The 22960-nt window shown below is 38.1% G+C and overlaps 1 protein-coding gene across 2 annotated transcripts in view; it reads right to left on the bottom strand.

The window, feature by feature from the left end:
- Positions 1–22960, bottom strand: part of SNCAIP (synuclein alpha interacting protein) — a 150259-nt gene that overhangs the window by 2290 nt on the left and 125009 nt on the right. Inside the window, exons 9-10 of one of the 2 annotated variants that reach the window (XM_082243869.1) lie at positions 21536–22589; positions 16233–16303 (exon numbers count right to left, since the gene is read on the bottom strand). In XM_082243869.1, coding sequence (XP_082099995.1) covers positions 16233–16303; positions 21536–22589 — 1125 coding nt within the window. The remainder of the gene's footprint in view (positions 1–16232; positions 16304–21535; positions 22590–22960) is intronic. The other variant, XM_082243870.1, reaches the window with a different exon arrangement.

The following is a 22960-nucleotide window of genomic DNA, read 5'->3' as shown; positions in this document are numbered from 1 at the left end:
GAATCAGGAAAATAATGTATATTGTATTATGGCCACTAGATAAAGCTGATGATCAAAGGAACTTAATATGTATTAATATAATCTATGATCTTTTATGATCCATTATCTTCATCTCCATCTAGTGGCCTTAATGAGGTATTTTCCCGATTCATGCTATACTTTTGAATGAAGAACATCCAGCCTTGAGAGAAAATAGCCTTGTAACACGCAATTTGGCAGGATATTTTTGTAAATACCCTGATATGGACTCCCCCACACATAAATAGAACAATATCATTACTTGGCATAATAAAATATCCAATTTCATCTGATAGCAATAATCGCCAGCAAATCTCTTTTGGTTTTGTGTCTTTATGACACATTTGGTTTGGTTGTACATATATATTTCATATAGCCTCACACTTTCATAATGGTGCATATCAGGAGAAATCGGAACAAGCTTATCTATATGGCTAATAAGATAATTTTTTGCCAACTAGCGTTCTGTACCAGAATTAAATAGTAGGTATAAGAGTCACCAGTCAACCACAGAAAACCACATAACCACTCCTGTTCTACAAAGATTCTCATAGGGGTAGAATCTACATAAAAATAGATGAGCTGCTTTATTTTTGTCCCTGCTGTACACTATGAAATTTAAGGTGTGTCCAATGTAAGTGTTTCTCTTTTTTAGATTGTAAGCTCTTTAGAGCCCTTCTAACCACATTGTAAAGTGCTGTAGAAAATGTTGCAACATTAAATGCCAGTCTATTTTTTTGGCAAAGTAACTAAATGTACAAAATAGTGTTCTTATTGGTCAAATAAAATGTAGAATCTGTTTTTAATTTTTTTTTTTTTTGAGCATTAATAAATATTTTATAAGTGGAATGTATTGTTAACACACCTTCCAATCTCTATTAAATCTACTTTGCTGCAAAATAATTTTATTCTGCACACATGCAAGTCATTAAATAGAGAAAAAAGTGTAAATCCAAAACTAAAATAGCAAGCTTTTAACAGATTCAATGCTGATTTTCAGTTTCCAATGATTTTTGCTAAATAGGTAACCTATTGAACTTGTCAAATTGAGTATTCATTTTCTCTAATCACCAGTTGCCCACCCCATAAACACAATTTTTGAAAGTATTTAGCAAAATAAGCATATTGAACACATGTGAAAAGATATTAACGAACGTGAATTTATTGCGATCATGTGTAGCTTTTCGCAATGGCACACAACTGGTTGCCCGGTCTGGCTCCTAATCTGGGAATGTATCCTCATGTGTGTGGAAGGATGTTCGGATGCACTTACAAGTGTTATTGCTGCTCAGAGTTGTCAGCAAGTTAACATGGTAAGATCACTTTTTTTGAGGAGATGTTGCTGATTTGCAAGGTAAGTGTGGGCAATGTCTTGGTGTTCGCAGGGATTAGGGGGATGAAGTGTTGGAATTTTGTGTTTAGTGATCCTCAGAACACAAGTCACTTCCTGATTCTAGTGTTGTGAAAAAAGTGCGCTGGATAAATAAAGTAACGCTGCAAACCTTAGAAAAAAATGAGGTGTGAAAACAGAAAAAAAAGGTGCTCTAAACTTATAAGGGTTAACCCCTTTGGGTTAAGAATGAACCAATGAACCAATAACGTGATCCAAATAACTGTGAAAACCAATGGTATTACACATTGATGTGGTATCAAAAGTGTTAAATGTAACCAAATTGAAAGTGCCACAGTGCAAAACTAAACTGGCATGCTACAAATCAATTTATATAGGTCACACTGGTACATTTATTGAATATAAAATATTCAAACACTAGTGAACACACAGGGTGTTAGCATGGTTGGGATTTGAACTCATGACCTAAGTGCTTTTTGTTCATGAGTTCAGACAACTAAGTCAATGTGCTGAGCACAATTAGACTTCCATAATAGTTTAGCATGATTAAAGAATGAACATAGATAATTAGAACGCTATAGACTCAAAATAATAAATGTAACGTGAAAAAAAAACAAAAAACTTAACAGATAAGTAACTGTCAATGATAAATACATGTAACCTCAGGGAATACCAGGCAGTACTCTAGTAATCATTCAGAACAGCATTCGTAAGCAAAATAAAAAAACTAACTATGCACAATAATTGTTATATAAATAAATAGCCTTACACGAGGTACAGCGCACCCCATATTTATTGGCAAACATGTACACACATGATCATAGCTAAATACTGCAGTGAAGTTCCATATAGGAAACTCATTGGCAATTGCCAGTTATGGAATCACAACTATGCCGATTTGGAATTCACGAATGCATATTTGCCTATTTGTACTCAGTAATTCTACATTACTGCCAATAAAAACAATTATTTCTTATTCTTAGTGAATAAGGCCCATGGTGTCACACTTAAATCAGCTTATTAACTCAAAACACCTGTAAAGGTTTCCTGAGCCTTTAAATGGTCTCTCAGTCTGGTTCAGTGGGCACACAATCATGGGGAAGACTGTTTACTTGACAGTTGTCCAGAAGACAGTCATTGACACCCTCCACAAGGAGGGTAAGTCACAAAAGGTCATTGCTTAAGAAGCTGGCTGTTCACAGAGTGCTGTATACAAGCATATTATTGAAAAGTTGAGTGGAAGGGAAAAGTGTGGTAGAAAAGCCTCGCTTTCAGATTGCTCTATTGAAGGGTAATCATTCCAGTCACAATTGCAGACTTGACAGCGGTGAGAGCCTGCAGTGTGGAGGATGGTCTATGTGCCTTTTTTATTCATCAACCATGTGAGTTGCTAAATGTTGTACCTTCATTAAATGTAACCATATTGCTACACTTAGAGGTGCCTCCCTTCTATTTTATACTCTGTAGCTCCTGCTGGATATTGCTTCTAATCCCCTTGTGGGGGCTGCCATTTGTGGTTTGACATTTTATGGTTACACCCCCTATCACATTGCTTTAAACTGAAGGACTGATGAATAAACGGTTGTGGAACGATTCATCTGAGTTTCCATTATTTCTTATGGGGAAATTCGCTTTGATATACGAGTGCTTTGGATTACAAGCACGTTTCCGGAACAAATTATGCTTGCAATCCAAGGTTTTACTGTACTTGGTTTCCTCATTGAAGAAAGAGGAAAGTAAATGCTCCTGCGCTTGAGAGGTGGTAATGTGATGGATGGAAACTGAAGGTCCACTACCACAAGCACCACTTGGGCTGTGCTGCCACTCTCAGCAGGTCAGGGGAAACCGGAATAGCACTCTAGAAATAAAAAATAAGCTTTTTTTGGAGATATCCATTCCACGACTGTCACTGACCAGCAGGCCATGCCAGGTGGAAATCTGGGTTCAATTACACTTTTATCTGCTTGAATTGTCGTCCTAATTTCTGAGTATGATGTGCATATATTTCAAATAAAACCCTTTTATGCAAAGGTAATGCGCTAGGCAGGTGCGCCCTCTTTATTTTTTCTTTCTACTTGGTTTATTGATCATGGTATCACTGTGCTGGTTTGGCCAGCAAACTCACCTGACCTAAACCCCTGTGGAGTATTGTCAAGAGTAAGATGAAAGACACCAGACCCAACAATGCAGACAGAAAGGAGAACACAGGCACCACTCTAAGTGCAGTAACTTGAGATTTATTTAGATGAACCAAAAGAAAGGTACTCACAAAAGTAAATGTAAGAAAGGCATCATAGTATCTATAGACAATTGCTCCCGATATCTTGATCAGGATGGCTTAAGCGGTCTCCTTGCAGAGGCTGTAACCGGTGGATATCGGTACTTCCTTTTCGCGGGGACACACCGCTGCCGAACCCGCTGTCACTTCCAGGATGCGTAATTGCGTAATGGCGCCGGCGACGCATTATCGGAGCATGCGCTCCTTCCTCAGGCCTGACAAGGAAGTACCGATATCCATTGGTTACAGCCTCTGCAAGGAGACCGCTTAAGCCATTATGATCAAGATACCGGGAGCAATGATGCCTTTCTTACATTTACTTTTGTGAGTACCTTTCTTTTGGTTCATCTTAATAAATCTCAAGTTACTGCACTTAGAGTGGCGCCTGTGTTCTCCTTTCAGTTGGCTCCAAGCACCTTCTACTTGTCACCAGGGCAGCCCACGGAGTGTGTTCTTTGGGATTTCATAAAGCTATGGACTTGATTATGGACTTTTAGAAATAATTTTACTAATTGTTGATGATTTGTTGTCCCCCTGCCCATACAGTGGAACTTGTAATGTCTCTTAACTTCTTTTCCCCGCTGTGCGCCAGTTTTTTATCACTTTCCAACAATACAGACAAGCTGAACGTCCGCTATCAAAGCAAACTGGGATTTCATAACACCTCAGCAGTGCCAAAGGCTGATCGACTTCTTGCCACGCTGCATTGATCCAGTAATTCATGCAAAAGGAGCCCCGACCATGTATTTAGTGCATACTATACTGTACATGGACATATTTTTCAGTAAGCCAACATTTCATTATTAAAATTTCTTTTTTTTATTGGTCTTATGTAATATTTACATTTTCTGAGATACTGAATTTTTGGTTTTTCACTAGCTGTAAGCCATAATTATCACAATTTAAAGAATGAAATGCTTGAAATATATCACTCTGTGTGTAATAAATATATATAATGTACGTGTTTCACTTTCTGAATGGAATTACTGAAATATATTAACTTTTTGATGATATTTTAACTTTTTGAGATGCACCTGTACTATATTATACAGCCTGGCTTGAGAAACTGAAAGCTAAAGGTATTGCTATTTTCAATTTTTATGTCTGGATGCTATTTCTATTACCTGCAATGTATTACATATGTTGAATATGGGATAATCTTCCTTGTTGATATGAGCCGTCAATATACAGTCTGCACAGTGTGATTGTAATAACTTTTATAATTCTATTGGATACAATATATCTTATGCATATCCAGCTGGCTTCATCAACAACAGTTTTGTTATACATATGCACATATATTCGTCTGCCTTATAAGTCTATTTTTTTGTTTGTATATACAGATGACATGAATGTGATTTCAAGCTGGATTTATTTTGTGCTAGATATTAATTATCTATGGCCATATTAGATAAAAAAAACTTTTACCAACTTCAGCAATTCGTTTTTTAAGGGTTTTTTCATGACTGTTATAACTGGATGTTGTTGTGACGGTGTTCACCATCACTGGGAGTGAGGGACATATACTTGGGGGTCGCTAAGAGAATGGTTTGGATGGCTTCAGATGGGAGAGCGATATTTGTCAACAGTGTCTCTCAAAAAATGTGGAGATTTGATCCCACTTTGCACTGTGAGACCTGTGGCCTGTTGCCATGGAGTCTGTGACACCTAGATGTGTATTCCATGTGTTTCAATATAGTAGACAGACAGACTGTTATTGGCAGTCTTGTCCTATTGTCTATCTTTTGAGCTGGGGTGTGTATTGTGTGAAGTCTGCCTGTCCCATTGTTAAATGTAAATGATCTCACATTGTTCTGTCCAGATGGGCAGATAATAGTTCAGGTTAAACTCGGTTTCTGTATACAATTTCATCTGCATAGGATAATGTAATCAGGCAACCCCTGACTTGTGTGTAGTAATTTGTTCAGGAAGGGGATGTGCTCATGCGTGTATAAATTTAGTGTGAAAATGTTCAATAAAGGAGAAGGTTCCAAAGCTTGTACGAGTTAAGTTGTTGGCTAGCTTTGTATGAGGGCGGCTGGGAAAATCTGGGATATATGTTCATAACTGCAAGGAAGCCGTATACTGACGGAAAACCACAAACACAGTGTGGGTCGGCGGTTCCATTACAGTTGTATTTTGCCTAGAAGATGAAGTGAATTATAATGTTTTTTTTGTATCCACATCTAAAATGTATTTGAAGCTTACAAAGCCTTTTTATGTTATTGGTAATATTTTTTTTTAATTTTATTATATTAATCAAATTGTATGTTATCTTTCTTCAGCTATCAAACTCCTGACATTTCTCCTTTATTAACCATTTTTATTTACACATTTTTGAAGTTGGGAGTTGATCTGAAGAATGATTTTAGAGATTAGAATTAAAAACTAAAAAAAGCTACAATTTCTGGGGAAATTGTGTGAAGTGTGCCTCTACCAGTCATATTGTGAAAACTATCAGGACTATGGCTTAGCCGTCAACATTTTTAGTGGCAGCAGGGATATCTAAACATTTTGATATAAGATTTGTGTATGTGGGCTTGAAAATGAGGGAGTGGTGGCAGTTTAGAAATCATGTCCTGATTTTTCAGCTCCCACTCCAGCTTTTGTCAGCTCCCACTCTAGTTTTGAACATTCCGCCATTCATTCCTACGGGACCAATTTCGCCACAAAAAGGCCGATATTTTGTGAACCATTCGGCGAAATGTTCAACAAAGTAATAGCACACCAATCGGGAACAATCTGCACGTTTCCGTATATTACTGTCTGTGTGGTGTAAAAACTGTGGGAGGAGTTAGGGTGGTAAATTTGGCTATAATAATAAGAATATATATATGTGAGATAACAGTAAGTGGTCTTGGCATGCAAGAACACTTAAATACATATATGATCTGCTTAGGTTTGGATTTTACAACCTGAGCATGAATGTATTCACAACAATGCTATGAGTTATGTTGTGTACTTGGCGATTTCTTTCTGTATTTTCCTGTTAGATACGTATCTTTCTTCTGTTTGTATCTTCTTTTGGTTATCAATAAACTTTTTCTTGGATAAAACAAACAAGTATATACAGTAGCTAGCAGTCAAAGCTGTACTGAATATGCACCGATTTGCCTCCCTTTTACTGCTCACTATGCCTCCATTGTACTAGTGACTATGGTCACTGAGAAAGAAAGTGAGGGGAAATCCCAAATTTTAGCATTGTTCCTAAAAAAATAGTTAAAGGGAGATCTTCTATTGAGGACACCTGCTCCAGAGACAGCTGTCTAAAAGGGGAATTTACTACATTTTGAGAGATTTCCTCTAGCTTCCTGTTGTGTCTTTGGAACGGGAAGTGAAGTGAAATTTCCACAGTTAAACAGTCAGCATAACATAAACTGACAGGTTTTATTCCCCCTCTACTTGATCCAAAAAGAAAAAAAAAAAAAAAAGCTTAGGTTATATTAGAGCAACTCTGTGGCTATTTAAAAAAAAAAGCCAGCAGAGGGGCTTGGGGATGTGTGGGGCAACTGGAATATCTGACACATCCAGAATTGTGCCAGATGTTGAAGATCTTTGAACAAGATTAGATCTTTAACACAGCAGAGTTTAGTGGTGCGGGTAGAGGAACAGGTAATAATTAGCCCTAGAGTGTGTAATAGTATGAGTGCTATAGAAGTTTATCTGGGGTAAAGACAGATGTTACAGATGTATGTGTTCTGTAGAACACTGTACAATCTATTAGCACTGAAAAAAAAAAAAACAGAAATAAATATTAATCCATATGCTGTATTGTTATAAGGAATGCCCAGAAAATGTACTGCAGAATTAGCAAAAAAGCAGCATTATAATACAGTTTTCATACATGGACAATGTAGTTTTGGGGTATGCAAATTAATTTTGAAATAATGGGGTCCATGAGGAGGATCTCCAAACCCTTTGCAGCTGTCAGATGTTAGAGCCAGCAGCAAACGTGCTGACTCCGCAGTAAACATCTGTACTAATATTTTGGCCTACTTATATACTCCTACAGCTGCTCTGAGCTTCACTGTCTAGATGACCTTTGCTATTCAGTTAATGATGTCAGTTTTTTTAATAAATGAAATGATTGCTAAAAATTTAAAAGATAAACTATATATATGGTTATCATTATTCTGCAATAATATTAACCATAATGGTTCCCTCTAATAATCATAAGGCATACCTATAAAAATTCCTTTTCTTCAAGGATTCGGAAAATGACAAGGTCTCTTTATTCGTTTGTTGGCAGGACATAGAGATGCTTGGGAAGAACCAAGCATAATGTATGTACAGATGTCCGTTTAGGTTTTTCTCATTAAGGATGATGGATGATGCACTGAACGTACACCAAGCACATTAAACTGTCACATCCACATGTTTTCATCCTTTCCCATGTTTTCAGAAGGTATGCAGATGTTTCTGCAAGAGTAAATTTTAGGCTGCGTAAAAAAAGATAGGTGGTGTAGGTTAAGAACTTTTAGTTCTGCAAAGGCAGAATGTTTCTAGGAGGTTTCTTAAGCCACATTTCGATCAGCATGCTCAACAGACGTCAATTGTTCAGTCACCTTCTGTTGAAGGGACATGTTGAAAATATTTTCATTGATCAGTGTCTGTCAGAATACAATGGCGAGTAGGGATTCCTCCTTCCATCTAGTTTGTGTGGATGGAGGAACCTGTTAGTTTTTTTGTTCAGCCGGTTAGCTGAAAAAAAAAAATGTATGATCAGCTTTAGTCTGTCTCCAGTTGATAGATGCCCCTGGGAGGAGGCCACACATGCAGCAGCCTTTTCCTGGCCAATCAGTAGTTTGCAGCCAAAAAATAATTATAAATGGGACCATTCATTGGTATCAGGCAGTTCAGCTTTTTAGGCAGATTTATTTATGTTTTTCTCTATGTTAATGTTGATTTCCAGCAGAATGTATGCTTCTCTCCTAGACCTTTTAGGCTTGGAAGGGCCAGAGAGTATCATATAAGTGGCAATTGCCTCCTGGGCTATTTTTTGGGAATCCAATTCAATACATGCATAAGCATCAAAATACTCCTCTATCAGAGTCACAGCACAAGCCGATCAGCAGGTGCCAGCCAGTGGATGACCACCAGCACCCGCTGATTGGTGAGGAGGAAGATAGGACAGGGCACTCTCTATCTAAACAATACAGAGTTATGTCCTGTAGGTAGGGATGTGCTGTTTTTTGTTTCCCTGCAAAGGGAATAAAAACCAGCACAACCCCTAATAAAAGCACCTCACAGAACACGCATAAACTTTGATCCCATAGATGTTTAACCCCTTCCCAGCCAGAGTCATTAGTACAGTGACAGTGTATATTTTTAGCACTGATCACTGTATTAGTGTCACTGGTTCCCACGAAGTGTCAAAGGTGTCCCGTCATAAGATTGCCTGCTACACTATTAGATCATTTTGTAGCTGATGATCAGAACTGAGCAGGGAGCCCAGATTGTGGCCAGCGGGGGTAGAAAATGGTCAGTAGGAGGAGTAGTGCCCCATCATTTGCATCAGTAGGAGGAATAGTATTCTATCATTGGTATCAGTGGAATAAATAATGCCCCGTTGCTGATGTCAGTGGGTGGAATAGTGCCACATCATTGGGAGGAATAATGCCCCAAGGGTCAGGTAAAGGCTAGCAAAGGGCCACACCTGGCCCTTGGGCCACAGTTTGGAGACCCCTGTTTGTACCAAACTGTTTCAGATCATTTCTACTGTAGTTTTGGGATGTCCTCTGTTGCAGATAATACCACAGCATTTCAACAGGACTGAGGTAAGGACTGAGGTAAGAACAGTTGGCTGTTCTAAAATAAGGAATTGCTTCCATTTGAGCCACTAAGTTGATTTGTTATGTTTTTGATCAATGTCATATGATGTGACCAAACTTTTTTTGAAGTTTAGATTATGGGTTCCCTAACACTTGTTAATATATCAGCTGCAAATTTTCCAGAACCCAAAGCCAGAGTTTTTTCTTAAGCATAAAGTAACTTTTGTGTCATCTATCCACAAAGCATTGTTCCTGTAGAACATTCACATTGGGTTTACACTGTTGTGGTGTGCTAATGCACACGTGTTAATGCACATTATGCATGCACTGTGTTAAAGCAGCCCAATAATTTGGACGGGCTGCCTAACAAACCAATGAGGGTGCTTGTGCCATTTCTGGCAGCCTGCTCCATTACAACGCACACTGCACTGCAATGTATGTCCATAGGAAAGGTATGTTGTAGTGTAAGAGATCGCAGCAATGCAAGTAACCTATGTTGCTACATTTCATCTCAGAAGGGACCCTGACTTGTTGATAAGAATGCTTGACCCCTATTACCCACTTCACATACATACAGTATCCTTTCATTTTAAAATACTTTGGAAAATGGCAATGTTGTGTGTGTTGTTTGGTAGGTTATGACTGCTTATGAGGTGCACAAAATATATAACTGCCCACAAATGTTTTCTTACTCCTGTAAATGTTTGGTCAATAAATGTTTTTGCCTTGTAAAGCCCACATTGACATGTACACCAAAAAAAACTAGGTGGTTGTAAAGTAATTGCAACAACTGTTTCTGCACATAGGCATGCAAGCTTGTATCTTATCAGCATGTATGGCTGTATGCACAACAGATACAGAAGAATAGCCTCTAGCTGGAATAATCCAACCTAGTCAATTGGTTTGTCCCCAGTAGATGATATACATGAGATCTGACATTACCCAAAATAATCCTAATCATTACACATTGTTCCCTAAATTATCTATGGGTAACTTCTATCAAAATCTATTTGTCTATATCAGTGTTTCTCAACCCTTTTCAGTCAGGGCACCCTTTAAATTTCTGCACAATCTCAAGGCACCCTATTCTAAGATGTAAAAAAATGAAACTAATAGTTTTACAATGCAGCAACATGTACACATGTAGGATACCCAACGTTAGAGGTTATTTATTCTTCCAAAGTAAATACACCTTTGCACAGTGGTATGACTAGTATTCCAGCATTTCTCTTCTCTATCAACTTCTCTCCTTCATTCAACTAATGTGACCTCGGTGCTGACAGAGAGGGGCAGGGAAGGGGCAAACAAGGATGCTTTGCACGCGTCCAATGTCCTCCTTATCAACTGATGACGTTTTTGGTTGTTAGGATGCCGGTGGCTAGAAGGTTGTAACTGTTGCACAATGAAAACCTGAGGCTTTGTGAACTAAAAGGCAGTCTTGATCCACTCACAATTTCTAAACAATATTTAGGCACTTTGCGAAGGTATCCCTGAAGAAACCTGAAGGCACCCCAGGGTGCCCGCTGGTCTATATAATCCTAAACCTAGCTCACTAATCCACATTTTATATGATTCTTCAGAAAAAAACAGAGTAATCTAATCTTAACCTAAACTGGGCCCACATCTGTTTTATAAATGCATAGGCAGCATGACATTCATGTTCCTGGGCAGCCTATTGTCCTGATTCATCCATTCAAGTCAAGAAGGCCAAGAACCTTTTAACACATCATGCCCAAAGCATACCATTCATTCTAAAGGCACACAACAGCAACAGTCATTGTTTAACTACTTAAACATTGTACTAATTCCCATGTCTAGACATGGAACATCCATGGAGAATCCAGTTTCTGCCGAGGTTGTAGACATGCATAGTATTTGTTTTGTGTAGGTAAAGCAGCAAATTAAAATCATCCTGTACAGGGACGTGTTTGTGGTTAGCACCCACACTGCTGTACTGGTGGGTTATCTGTTAGTAATAAGACTAGTGTATTAGATGTCAAAAACACCAACAAATCCACTATGGGAATTTCTGACCACCAGTGAGGAAGAAAATGATTTGTAAACTATGACTTGTGTGATTTTCTGCTGTACCTTGTCCCTAAATGTATTTAAAACAAAAATCAGAGAATGACTTGCTTAGTGGTATTATTTTTTAATACCATAACTTTAGTAAGTAATTGTACTAATACTATCTATATAATTTCAAGAACAGAAATGATGGGGTTGATTTACTACAGGAGTATAAGATGTTCACTTTACAAAGTAAATTTTAACTTAGCTTAGTGAATCAGGTGAAGCTGTATTGATTTTAATCCTAAAATTATATGTGTGCAAAAATCATTGCACATGATTAGGTACTCTTTTCAAAGTGAACTTTCACTTCGCTTTCTACAGTGTACACCCATGTGAGGGCCATGTTTGTCCTCACAGGAATGCACAGGTGCTCCATGCATCCCTGTGCAGGCGGCCCCATTCATATCAATTGTGATTCAGTGGCTGCATGGACATAGATGCTGCTCCCAATTTAACAGCCCTGCGGGTCCACAGTACTGAATGCACATGGTCTCCATTGGGGACCGACGTGCACATAGCTGTTAGACTGGTAGCAGGCGCTGTGTCTGTGCAGCTGTTGCATCCCTATTGATATGAATGGGACTGCCTGCACGGGAATGAACGTATCCCCATGCAGACAAACACAGCCTAGTTAAAAAAGGTAGAAAACCCTCATATAAAATAAACTATATACTGCCATAAACATCCCTAGGAAGCCCAGTGTATGGTCTAGAATGGCATATACTTGCCACCTAGTCTGAGATGATTTGTGTGGTAAATGGCTCCAGAGGTAAAAAGCCCTTGAGTCCTAATTCCTTTGCTTTGAGGCTCAGGAGTCTGGCCAGGAAATGGTCGGTGGGATCCTTGGTTTGCACACTGCACTGGTCCACTCCAACTTTTTGATCTCAGAGTAAGTCATAGATGGCCTAAATTTGAGTATTATATAACGGCCACTGAAGCAGCCAGGATACCTGGTGAAACCAGTCAGGCTCCTGGCAGTGTCCTTTCATCTGCTCCCCCAGCCTTCCTGGAACCCTTGGCACATGAAATCTAAGACAGAATTGATGATATCCATTGGAGGAATGGTTGCTATCGGGGATGCCGAAGGATAAGTACCATGTGATCCCATTGGGATTTGCTAATACACCAATGTTTGCTAAATATGAAAAAAGGACCTATTTATGATATGCATCACAGAGCATTATGTTTCTTCTAAGGAGGACTGATATGTGGTTTGGGACTCTGGTACCTCAAATGGAAGCTCTTAAATAGTTTATGTATACAAGACATACACCATTGAAAGGCTATATAATATGACTGCGTTCAATCTATATATGTTCCTACAAAGGGGAGTCTTCGTTTTCCACATAGGAGATACCTCTTTGTATATGCAATATATTTCTTGAACTGGGAAAAGTTTTTTGTATATCAACGGGACTGTCTATTCCACACACACTCGTGTGAGGGAGGTGAAGATTTCATTATTCTTTATTCTGGAGGGAACACGTGCTATATCATTAGTATACCTCCTCTGGACCACGACTGATGGTGAACTTTATATCCATTATACAATCTACATTTTCTAGACTAAAAGGGACAGAGCCATGAATTCCATTTCTGAGGTCTTTTGATTTGTAGAGAACATCAAACACGCTTAATCCCCAAGGGTTATTTGATGCCCCAAATTATGGAGTCTCACTTTAAAGCCTCCTTACAGATGCTTCAAAAGAAATCAATATAAACCTACAGGAGAACACATATATAGGAAGGTCCTTTAATAACTGGATGAAGCTCATTGTTGTGACTAGGATCCCTTTTTTACCTATTTGGAGGTGAGGGCGGTCACACTATTATATGGTTAGCCTTGAAGTCACGGCATCCAATTGATGAACTGTTACAAAAATCACACACGCCAAATGGGTGGTCACCTTTATACCACATGCTTGAAATAGTTTAATGAGCATAACATGCAGTTTAGATAAAACCCAATTCCAAAAAAGTTGGGACACTTTACAAATTGTGAGTAAAAAAGGAATGGACTAATTTACAAATCTCATAAACTTATATTTTATTCACAATATAATATAGATAACGTATCAAATGTTGAAAGTGAGACATTTTGAAATGTAATGCCAAATATTGGCTCATTTTGGATTTCATGAGAGCTACACATTCCAAAAAAGTTGGGACAGGTAGCAATAAGAGGCCGGAAAAGTTAAATGTACATATAAGGAACAGCTGGAGGACCAATTTGCAACTTATTAGGTCAATTGGCAACATGACTGGGTATAAAAAGAGCCTCTCAGAGTAGCAGTGTCTCTCAGAAGTCAAGATGGGCAGAGGATCACCAATTCCCCCAATGCTGTGGTGAAAAATAGTGGAGCAATATCAGAAAGGAGTTTCTCAGAGAAAAATTGCAAAGAGTTTGAAGTTATCATCATCTACAGTGCATAATATCATCCAAAGATTCAGAGAATCTGGAACAATCTCTGTGCGTAATGGTCAAGGCCGGAAAACCATACTGGATGCCTGTGATCTTCAGGCCCTTAGACGGCACTTCATCACATACAGGAATACTACTGTAATGGAAATCACAACATGGGCTCAGAAATACTTCCAGAAAACATTGTCGGTGAACACAATCCACCGTGCCATTCACCGTTGCTGGCTAAAACTCTATAGGCCAAAAAAGGAGCCATATCTAAACATAATCCAGAAGCGCAGGCATTTTCTCTGGGCCAAGCCTCATTTAAAATGGAAGATTGTTCTGTGGTCAGATGAATCAAAATTTGAAGTTCTTTTTGGAAAACTAGGACACCATGTCATCCAGACTAAAGAGGACAAGGACAACCCAAGTTATTATCAGCGCTCAGTTCAGAAGTCTGCATCTCTGATGGTATGGGGTTGCATGAGTGCATGTGGCATGGGCAGCTTACACATCTGGAAAGGCACCATCAATGCTGAACGGTATATCCAAGTTCTAGAACAACATATGCTCCCATGCAGACGTCCTCTCTTTCAGAGAAGACCTTGCATTTTCCAATATGACAATGCCAGACCACATACTGCATCAATTACAACATCATGGCTGCGTAGAAGAAGGGTCCGGGTACTGAAATGGCCAGCCTGCAGTCCAGATCTTTCACCCATAGAAAACATTTGGCACATCATAAAGAGGAAGATGCAACAAAGAAGACCTAAGACAGTTGAGCAACTAGAAGCCTGTATTAGACAAGAATGGGACAACATTCCTATTCCTAAACTTCAGCAACTTGTCTCCTCAGTCCCCAGATGTTTGCAGACTGTTATAAAATGAAGAGGGGATGCCACACAGTGGTAAACATGGCCTTGTCCCAACTTATTCGAGATGTGTTGATGCCATGAAATTTAAAATCAACTTATTTTTCTATTAAAATTACACATTTTCTCAGTTTAAACATTTGATATGTCATCTATGTTGTATTTTGAATAAAATATTGAAATTTGAAACTTTCACATCATTGCATTCTGTTTTTATTCATGATTTGTAAAGTGTCCCAACTTTTTTGGAATCAGGCTTGTATACCACACACACATATATATATATATTTATGTAGATATAGGTAGGCCATTGAGGAGCAGGTGAGCCAGGACCTGTTTTTATAGGTCTTGTCATTTTTGTATCATATATGTGGATTGTATGTACCGTATATTTCAATAACAGATGATCACTAATTGTATGCAAATAGGAATAGCCGCGCATTTACTATTTATACTCCTCTGGTTTTATGGTAAATTGGGATTTATGGAAACCAAGAGTACAACAGGAACCCATTTTATTTAAAAGACATAGGAGGAGGAAGAGCTTGGATGCACCTGGGTTTGGGTATATGTGTTAAATTTGAGATTTGTGCATAGTCTCTAAGTGCTAGCAGACTGGGTATTGAATGTGTGTTGCTGCAAGGGCTGTTGGTGCCATTAACAAACAGAACCCAGAATTGGCGGGACACCTGTATTATCCTTGTAAAGTTGTTCTGTGCCTACCCCCTGCTTGGGAACAAACCACCTTCGCTTGACAGATAAAAGGGGGGTGCAACCACCCTAAAACTAAGCTCCAATCTAAGATGTCTGCAGCTGAACTGCACCAAGACTGTTATAATACAAAAGAATGGTATACAAAAAAATAGCAGTTCTTGCCTATGCTACCATAATACATACTAATGCTGAGGTGTATAAAGTGTCATGAGAGACAAGTTTGGAGCTAAAGTGAAGAATTTTATGAATGTAACACCTTCCTTCCCCAACCTTCAGTAAAGTACAAATTCACTACTGACACATTGTAAATGTAAACAGAATTTTACGAGCTACCGTCCACCATAATCTATCCTGGGCTTGCACTATCCAGGTTTGAGAATTCTGGAGGTGACTTTCCCACACATGACAGGAAATGTAGTTTCCATTCACATCATCTGTTATACGACTCTTGCTGTGCAGAGACCGAGAGAAATGCCAAGATGTAGCATGCCGCAAGATGGATTTATGACAAGGTCTTCTCTTTTTATATGAGGCAAAGCAACATAGCCAAATCTACATTGCTAGGCCTGTCAGCAAGACAGTCTTAAAGATGTGCGCTGCTAATTGCAATGGACATACTTGCTTTGGCCTTCCTACTTGATTTATATTCCTGCTCACCGGATGATTTCAAAAGAGCATGCAAATAAATGTGCAAAGTAGCATAGAAAAGAGAAAGAACACCTCTATAATCAGCAGCACCCCCACATACCATGCATGATTAGGAAGAAGATCTTCGAGCAATGCACTAGAGGAAAGTTTGGCACAGCAGACACAAGATTCCTAGGAAATTGTAATATAAAGATCAGTACATGCAGCATGCAGCGTGCTTACAATACAGTGCATATATAAAGAAAAACATGCTTTCTATGTACTTAGCTCATAAATGAAGTATGTAAAAGACAGTGCAGTTCCATTGCATATACTATACTTACCAATATTTCTAAATTAAAATCTTCCCAAAATACATATACTTTTTTTGTCTGTTTATAATTTACACAATGCTTATTAATTGTTCTCTTTCGTTATTCTATGAAAACTCAAATAAAACTTTTTGAAATAAAAATCTTCCTCATTTCTAGGAAGGCCATGTCCCCTTATTCACTGTAATCCAAGGAAGCTTAGGTAATTTTGGTTTGTTTTAACTATAATATAATAAATTTGCTCTAGAGGTAAACTGATTTAAAACTGGCCTGGCTATGTCTCACAGTTTTTTTTTTTCCCTTAGGTTTGGATAGAATAGGAACGATTAAAACCCTATCAGTTTTTAATTGCTTTGGCCTTGCTAGGATGCCTCCTCTTACTTCCTGTCCCGGGAAAAACAACAGGAAGTGAGAGCAAATTTCCCAAAGTGGCAGGAAAGATTTTTTAACTACACTTTGGTGCCAGAGTTGGAAAGTGATACCTTAAAAAATGTACATGTCCAGGGCTGCCTTAGAAACCTAAATCAAATCAATATTTGCAGTGTCCACTTTTTTGCCTGAATTGCTTGAATTCTGAGTTAAAGGATATCTATGGTCAAAATGTAAATTCATATATACATTTCCACATTGTATTTCAATTATTTCTAGCCTACAGCTATCAATCTGAATAATCTTGAGGTTTGTAAACATACTTTATATTTACTTGAATTCTGTGACACGTATTCACTATTCACTATGCCCAGTGAGTAGGCATTGCTGTGTGAATTCACGGAGCCTGCCTTCTAATCTATAGAGGTGCTGATAGGAGGAGTTTCAGGAGGCAGAGTCAGTATAAGAATTACTGCTTGCAGGCAGCAAAGTACCATGGGATATGTAGTCCTTAAAAGTTAAGGTAAACAGCAGTTGAGAAGCTGCCAAGCATGCAGGGAATCCAGGAAGTTGTGGTAAGAGATGGCCAGGAGACAGGGACAACTCGTAAGCATAAAATATTCTTTTTTAAGTAAGCCTATATTGTATTGTCAAAAATAATGATTATCTATATTGGTATTACAATGCTAATGTTAAAAAATGAAAGTGTATGCTGTGATCACAAAACATATTTAAGGATTTTGCAGGCACAGGTGACATACATCTTTAACAATCCTGCCAGCCAGAGCCTCAATATATGTATATACATACACAGCCATATGAAAAATAGGTACAGCCAATGTAAATTGTTGACTTTTTCCACATATTTCAACAGACAAATATTAGCTTTTAAATTACACATATAATTGACATGGTGTATTTATTTTTAAAATCTAAAGTAACTAAAATGTAGATTTATATTATAGAAAATTAAGTACAACCATACATTTACCACAAGATGCCAATGATTAGAACTTCCTTAGGGAGTATGCAGGAGGAACCGTCTTATTTAAACCTTAGACATCCAAGGCCTGGGGTTCTGTTTGCTAATGACACGTGTGGTGTCATCATACCAAGACCAATAGAACACTCTAAGACCCTTTAGAAAGAAAGTTGTAGATGCTTACGAGTCTGGCAAGCGAGGTAAAAAGATCACTAAATGATCTAAAATAAATCATTCCACTGTAAGAAAAAGAGTCTACAAGTGGCATATATTTTTGACCAGGACTGACCATCCCAGCAAATTCATTCCAAGAGCTAGTTGATGCTAAAAAGAAGTTTCCAAGCACCCACAAATTTCATTGCAGGGTATTTAGGTAACTCTTGCAACAGTTAGTCTCAAAGTGCATGCATCTACATTTAGAAAGAGATTGCACCAATTTAATGTGCATGAGAGGTAGGTTTAAAAAACGTAATTGCTTAAAAAAAAAAAAAAAAAAATGAGCATATAGGCAAAAATGTGGTTTTCTGGAACAATGTTCTGAAGACTGATCTATCAAAGATAGAGTTGTTTGGTCACAGTAACTGTAGACATATTTTAAATCATGCAAAGACAGCATTTCAGGAGACAAATTTCATACCCACACTGAAGAATGGTGTGGAAATGTTTGGTTTGGGTTTCTTTGTTGCTTCAGGGCCTAGGCAGCCAGGAGTCATCAAGCCAACTATACATTCATCTTATGGCAAGTGTGCCTTGAAAGAATGTGAGGCGATTTGTTCAAATGTTGAAGTTGAACCAAAAAGAAGTATTTTAGCACAATAATAATCTGAAGCACACTGGAAACTCCAACAAGAAATGGCTTGAAAAGAAGACATAGAGGGTGACTGTCCTAGTCAAAGCTCTGATTAGATTCCTTATTAAATTTTGTATGGGGATTTTGGAGCGGGCATTTTGCACAGATTGAGTTGATGTTGGAGCCTGACGTTTAGTTATACAAAATGCTTACAAGAAGTAATTTCTGTTACAGGGGCCAATATCAGCTTTTAATACCAAGGGTGTACTTATTTGAATGTACTTATTTCACAGGACACTATTACAATTATATATACTTTTATTGAATAAACAATTTAAAAGGCCAATTTTTCTTGTGTTTCTATTTATGTATATCCTCTTTATCTAAAGGCAATGTTTGATTAAAAATCCAATGTTTGCCTGTTGAAAAACTACATTTCTATGGGGTGTACTTAATTTTTTTTACACGACTGTATATATACTATATGTTAACACACAATCCTTGAACCTTACTTACTATAAGTCTATAATAATTCAGTAAATGTGAACCAGACCTTTAAGTTCAGCTAGAACATGTGTAGCACATTGGCAGACATGAAATACGCTGTCTGACAGCTAACTGTAAACAAAAGAGCAAAAGAAATATATTATAACTATGCATGCAGCTATCAGTTATCCATATGGGATAGTCTAAATAATAATATACCCTGACAGGAAAAAATAAAAATATAGATAAATCTGTAAACAAAGATTTAAATAATGTCACTCAAATTAGCCAAATACATACAATTTCATATTTACATGAATGACCGTGCTTTCCACTCATTGAACGATAAATTACTGCTAAAAGGTTCTAGTAAAAATTAGGATTCCTTTAATAGAACCTAAAAGTACCTGCTGGTGGGCTTCAGCAGCACTTTATTAAAAAGGTCCATAGTGTTTTTATTTGTTTACAAAGATTTACAAGTTTTTGGTTTATATTTTTCATGTCATTTATAAAAAAAAATAAAAAAAAAGGTAAATTTTATGATAAGCCCACAAAAAAGCTCAAACATTAGTTTGAAAGTGAAATACTGTTTTGTTCTGTATTAAATGTAATGTGAACATACAGTTGGTAAAAAAAAAAAAAAAAAGAGGAGTAGCTGCTATGGGCACTATAACCTCGAGGACACTAACACTCTGTGTCCTTAATCTGAACTTAGAACGCCGCTCATAGTTGGCATTGGCATTCCTGGGATCCTCAAGTAAAGGGGTACAGGCTGCAAAAAAGCCTATCCAAAGCAGTGCATATATCAAATGAAAAGGAACTTAGAACGCCGCTCATAGTTGGGCATTGCATTCCTGGGATCCTCAGGTAAAGGGGTGCAGGCTGCAAAAAAGCCTATCCAAAGCAGTGCATATATCAAATGAAAAAGACGCCATTCTCTGGACCAGCCACCATAGTATCAGAATGAGATTGGCTTCAATCTGCAAGACTCAAAAGGCCACGTCCACCAGGGCTTAATAGCACAATTAAGTCCTGGTGGGCGGAGCAAAATGCATCAGAGGCGTGGCCTTTTGGAAAAGATTTGTAGACTGAAGCCAATCTAATTTTCAAACTATGGTGGCTGGTGAGGAGAGTGGTGTCTTTTTCATTTGATGTACTTACATATTCTGCACCCACCGAAATTCTGCCTTAGATACAGCTGATTTACTGGACTGTGTTTGAAGGGGTAGAGACCATTTACTTAGTAATGTGAATGCTCTCTTACGTTACGTGCAAGAAACATTAACGTGCAAGAAACATTAGGAATTTTTTTTTTCTCTAACGTGATTGGGTGACTGAAGTGAACAAGGCTTCACCTTGTTCACTAAGTTAAATTACATTTTTTAAAAGAACAGCCTCTACTTTTTTAATTAATGCACCTCCTAACCTCTCTAATTTGCTTTGGTCTTTTTTTTTTGCTTTTGATCCATTATTTATAAAATTAAAAATGTTTTGTCATATCTGTTTGAAAAGTTCACAAAAGCGTGTTGATCCTGCTAGAAATCTTGTAAGCTAATTTCCTTGCATAGTACAGTTATCATTTACATTGTTTCCAGGTCTCTCCATGGACTACAAAACCCTTGCCTTATTATAGAGAAGAGAGGAGGGGGAGGTATTTCATGTTCTTAAAAGCGAAGTTCGCTTTTTAAAAAAAAAAAGCAAAAAAAATGCATTCATTTTTTTTTTTTTTTAAACAAGAGCATGCAAAGTATCGCACCTGTAAACAGCAGATCGAAGGTGCAATGCCAGGCTCCTTCACAAACTGCTTGGGCTGTCATTTTCAGAGCTGTAGGCAGTGTGAATGAATTATGAGCATGCTGATCAGCATGTCCACAGTACATTCAAATTTTAAGTCCATTTGCTGCAGTGGAAGACAGGACTTGTAGTTTTTTCACTCACAGATTCCTGTAAATGAATGGTGCGGCTGTGTGGGCAGAGTAAAGCATAGCCAAGCTGTTTTTAAAATCTGTCAGGGGGGTCGGGAAGAAGAACTCCCTTCTGCTGTTACCTCTGGGGGGGGGGGGGGGGGGGGCATGAGGGGGTGAAAACCTGAACAAGAATATGTTACACGTTACACCCTAAATATAGGTGTAACATGTAACCTGTTCTAAAAGGTTAACTTATCCTATAATACACTTAATGGCCTATGGTGAATGAATACAGAAGGTGTGAGTGAGTCCCACTCATCTGTCCTATGATGAGTAAGAGTTGTCACCCTAGGACAGGAAGTGTGTAACTGGCAAAATCACCAGCTTAAAAAAAAAGCCTATAATAAAAGGATTATTGTAACCACCATATCCAATGACTGGTAAGCGGAAATATACTACTTTAAGTAAATCAACTCCAATGACTGAGGTTACAAAATTAAAATAATATTGGCTTGTATATCATGTTATGCAAGGAACAGTATTTTTCTTTTCACTTACAGTTTTGTTTTTTCCTTTTCCACCATTTGCAAGCAATGTCTTTGTATCTGTTGACTTTCTGCCTAATGAGGAAAAAGACAGCGATGATGATGACGACGATGATGAAGGTGCTTTGACGTTGTTCACAGATTGAGAGTTATTATTGTTATTCTGGTTGTTGCTAAAAGTTTCCATAATAGATCGTAAAGCACCAAATGTCCTTTTCTGCTGCTCCCCTATTTCACCATTAGTTGAAGCTTTTGGAGAAGTCTTTCCACCATCTTTATCTTTATTTTCATTATCTACCTCAGTTTGTTCTATCTGAACAACGGGGTCTTCAAAAGTCACCCTGAGTTTCAGATTTTGGGAAGTCCTACGTTTAGAGGATGGGGATTTTAAAGCACTTTTTGGGCTTGTTGTCTTCTGTGCTGAGGAGCTGGTTGAGGAAAGTGTAGATTCTGAAGACTGAAGTATGTTCCCTGATTGGTATTGAAGTTCATAGTCTGGATCACTGCTTTCTGATGTTGGAGATGGACTATGGCCATCCACAGACTTGGATTTGAGTCCCAAAACAAACCTCCGTCCTGCGGTGTTTGACTGTGTATGTTTTTTAATCATCATCTGAAGAGTTTCCGAGTTTTCCACACTTTCTACTATAGGCTGTGGCCTTGGTTTGTCAATTTTTCTAACTGGTGTATTCTTTGGATCCTCTGAGTTATTGGAGTCTGTGTCAGATTCACTGAGAGACCTCTGCATAATCTGTCTTAGGCGGGCCAACTTAAACTCTCTTTTCTCCAATGGCATCCGTTTCCCACTACGATTCGCCAGCCCATCTTGGAATTCCAGAGAGAGTTTTTCAGGACTAGAAACATTGTCTGCTAAGTCTTTTCCCAAAAGCTGCCTTAGAATCTTATCAGACTCTTCATCAAGGGTTCTACACCTGAGTCTGTTGGGAACAGATGCACCAAGAGACTGATAGCTTTCATAAATACCATTCAGTTTGTTCTTCTGTGCCGTATCTTCTGATTCCAAGGTCTTCTTCTGAAGACTGCCAGATGCTGGAGAAGATGGTGAGCTGTGAAAAGAAAAAATACCCCGAAACATGGCTTATTATACAGTTGGTTGTGTTTGCCCCCTGGAGCCAAATTAATATGTACAAACATATTCATTGAAAACAAACTGCCTACAATAACTACTGAAACAAGTATCGTTATCATCATCACAGCATATACTGTACATTCTCCAGCAAAATTTAAGACATACACTTGTTTAATTTATTCAGTCTAGCTAGCCATAGTAAACTAGCTCCTTTAATTTTCCTGGTCCGTCTAACCCTGCTATTCAACATTTTCAGACAAGCACTAGCAATGTCGTCTATGCTGCAGTGAATGCTCTGATTTGCCCAGGGACAGATATTCCTTTTGTACAGTATTTATATAGGATTTT

This window comes from Pelophylax lessonae, assembly GCF_965119305.1.
Source record: "Pelophylax lessonae genome assembly, chromosome: 1".
Taxonomy (NCBI): Eukaryota; Metazoa; Chordata; class Amphibia; order Anura; family Ranidae; genus Pelophylax; species Pelophylax lessonae.
This window is presented reverse-complemented; position numbering and strand designations above follow the sequence as displayed.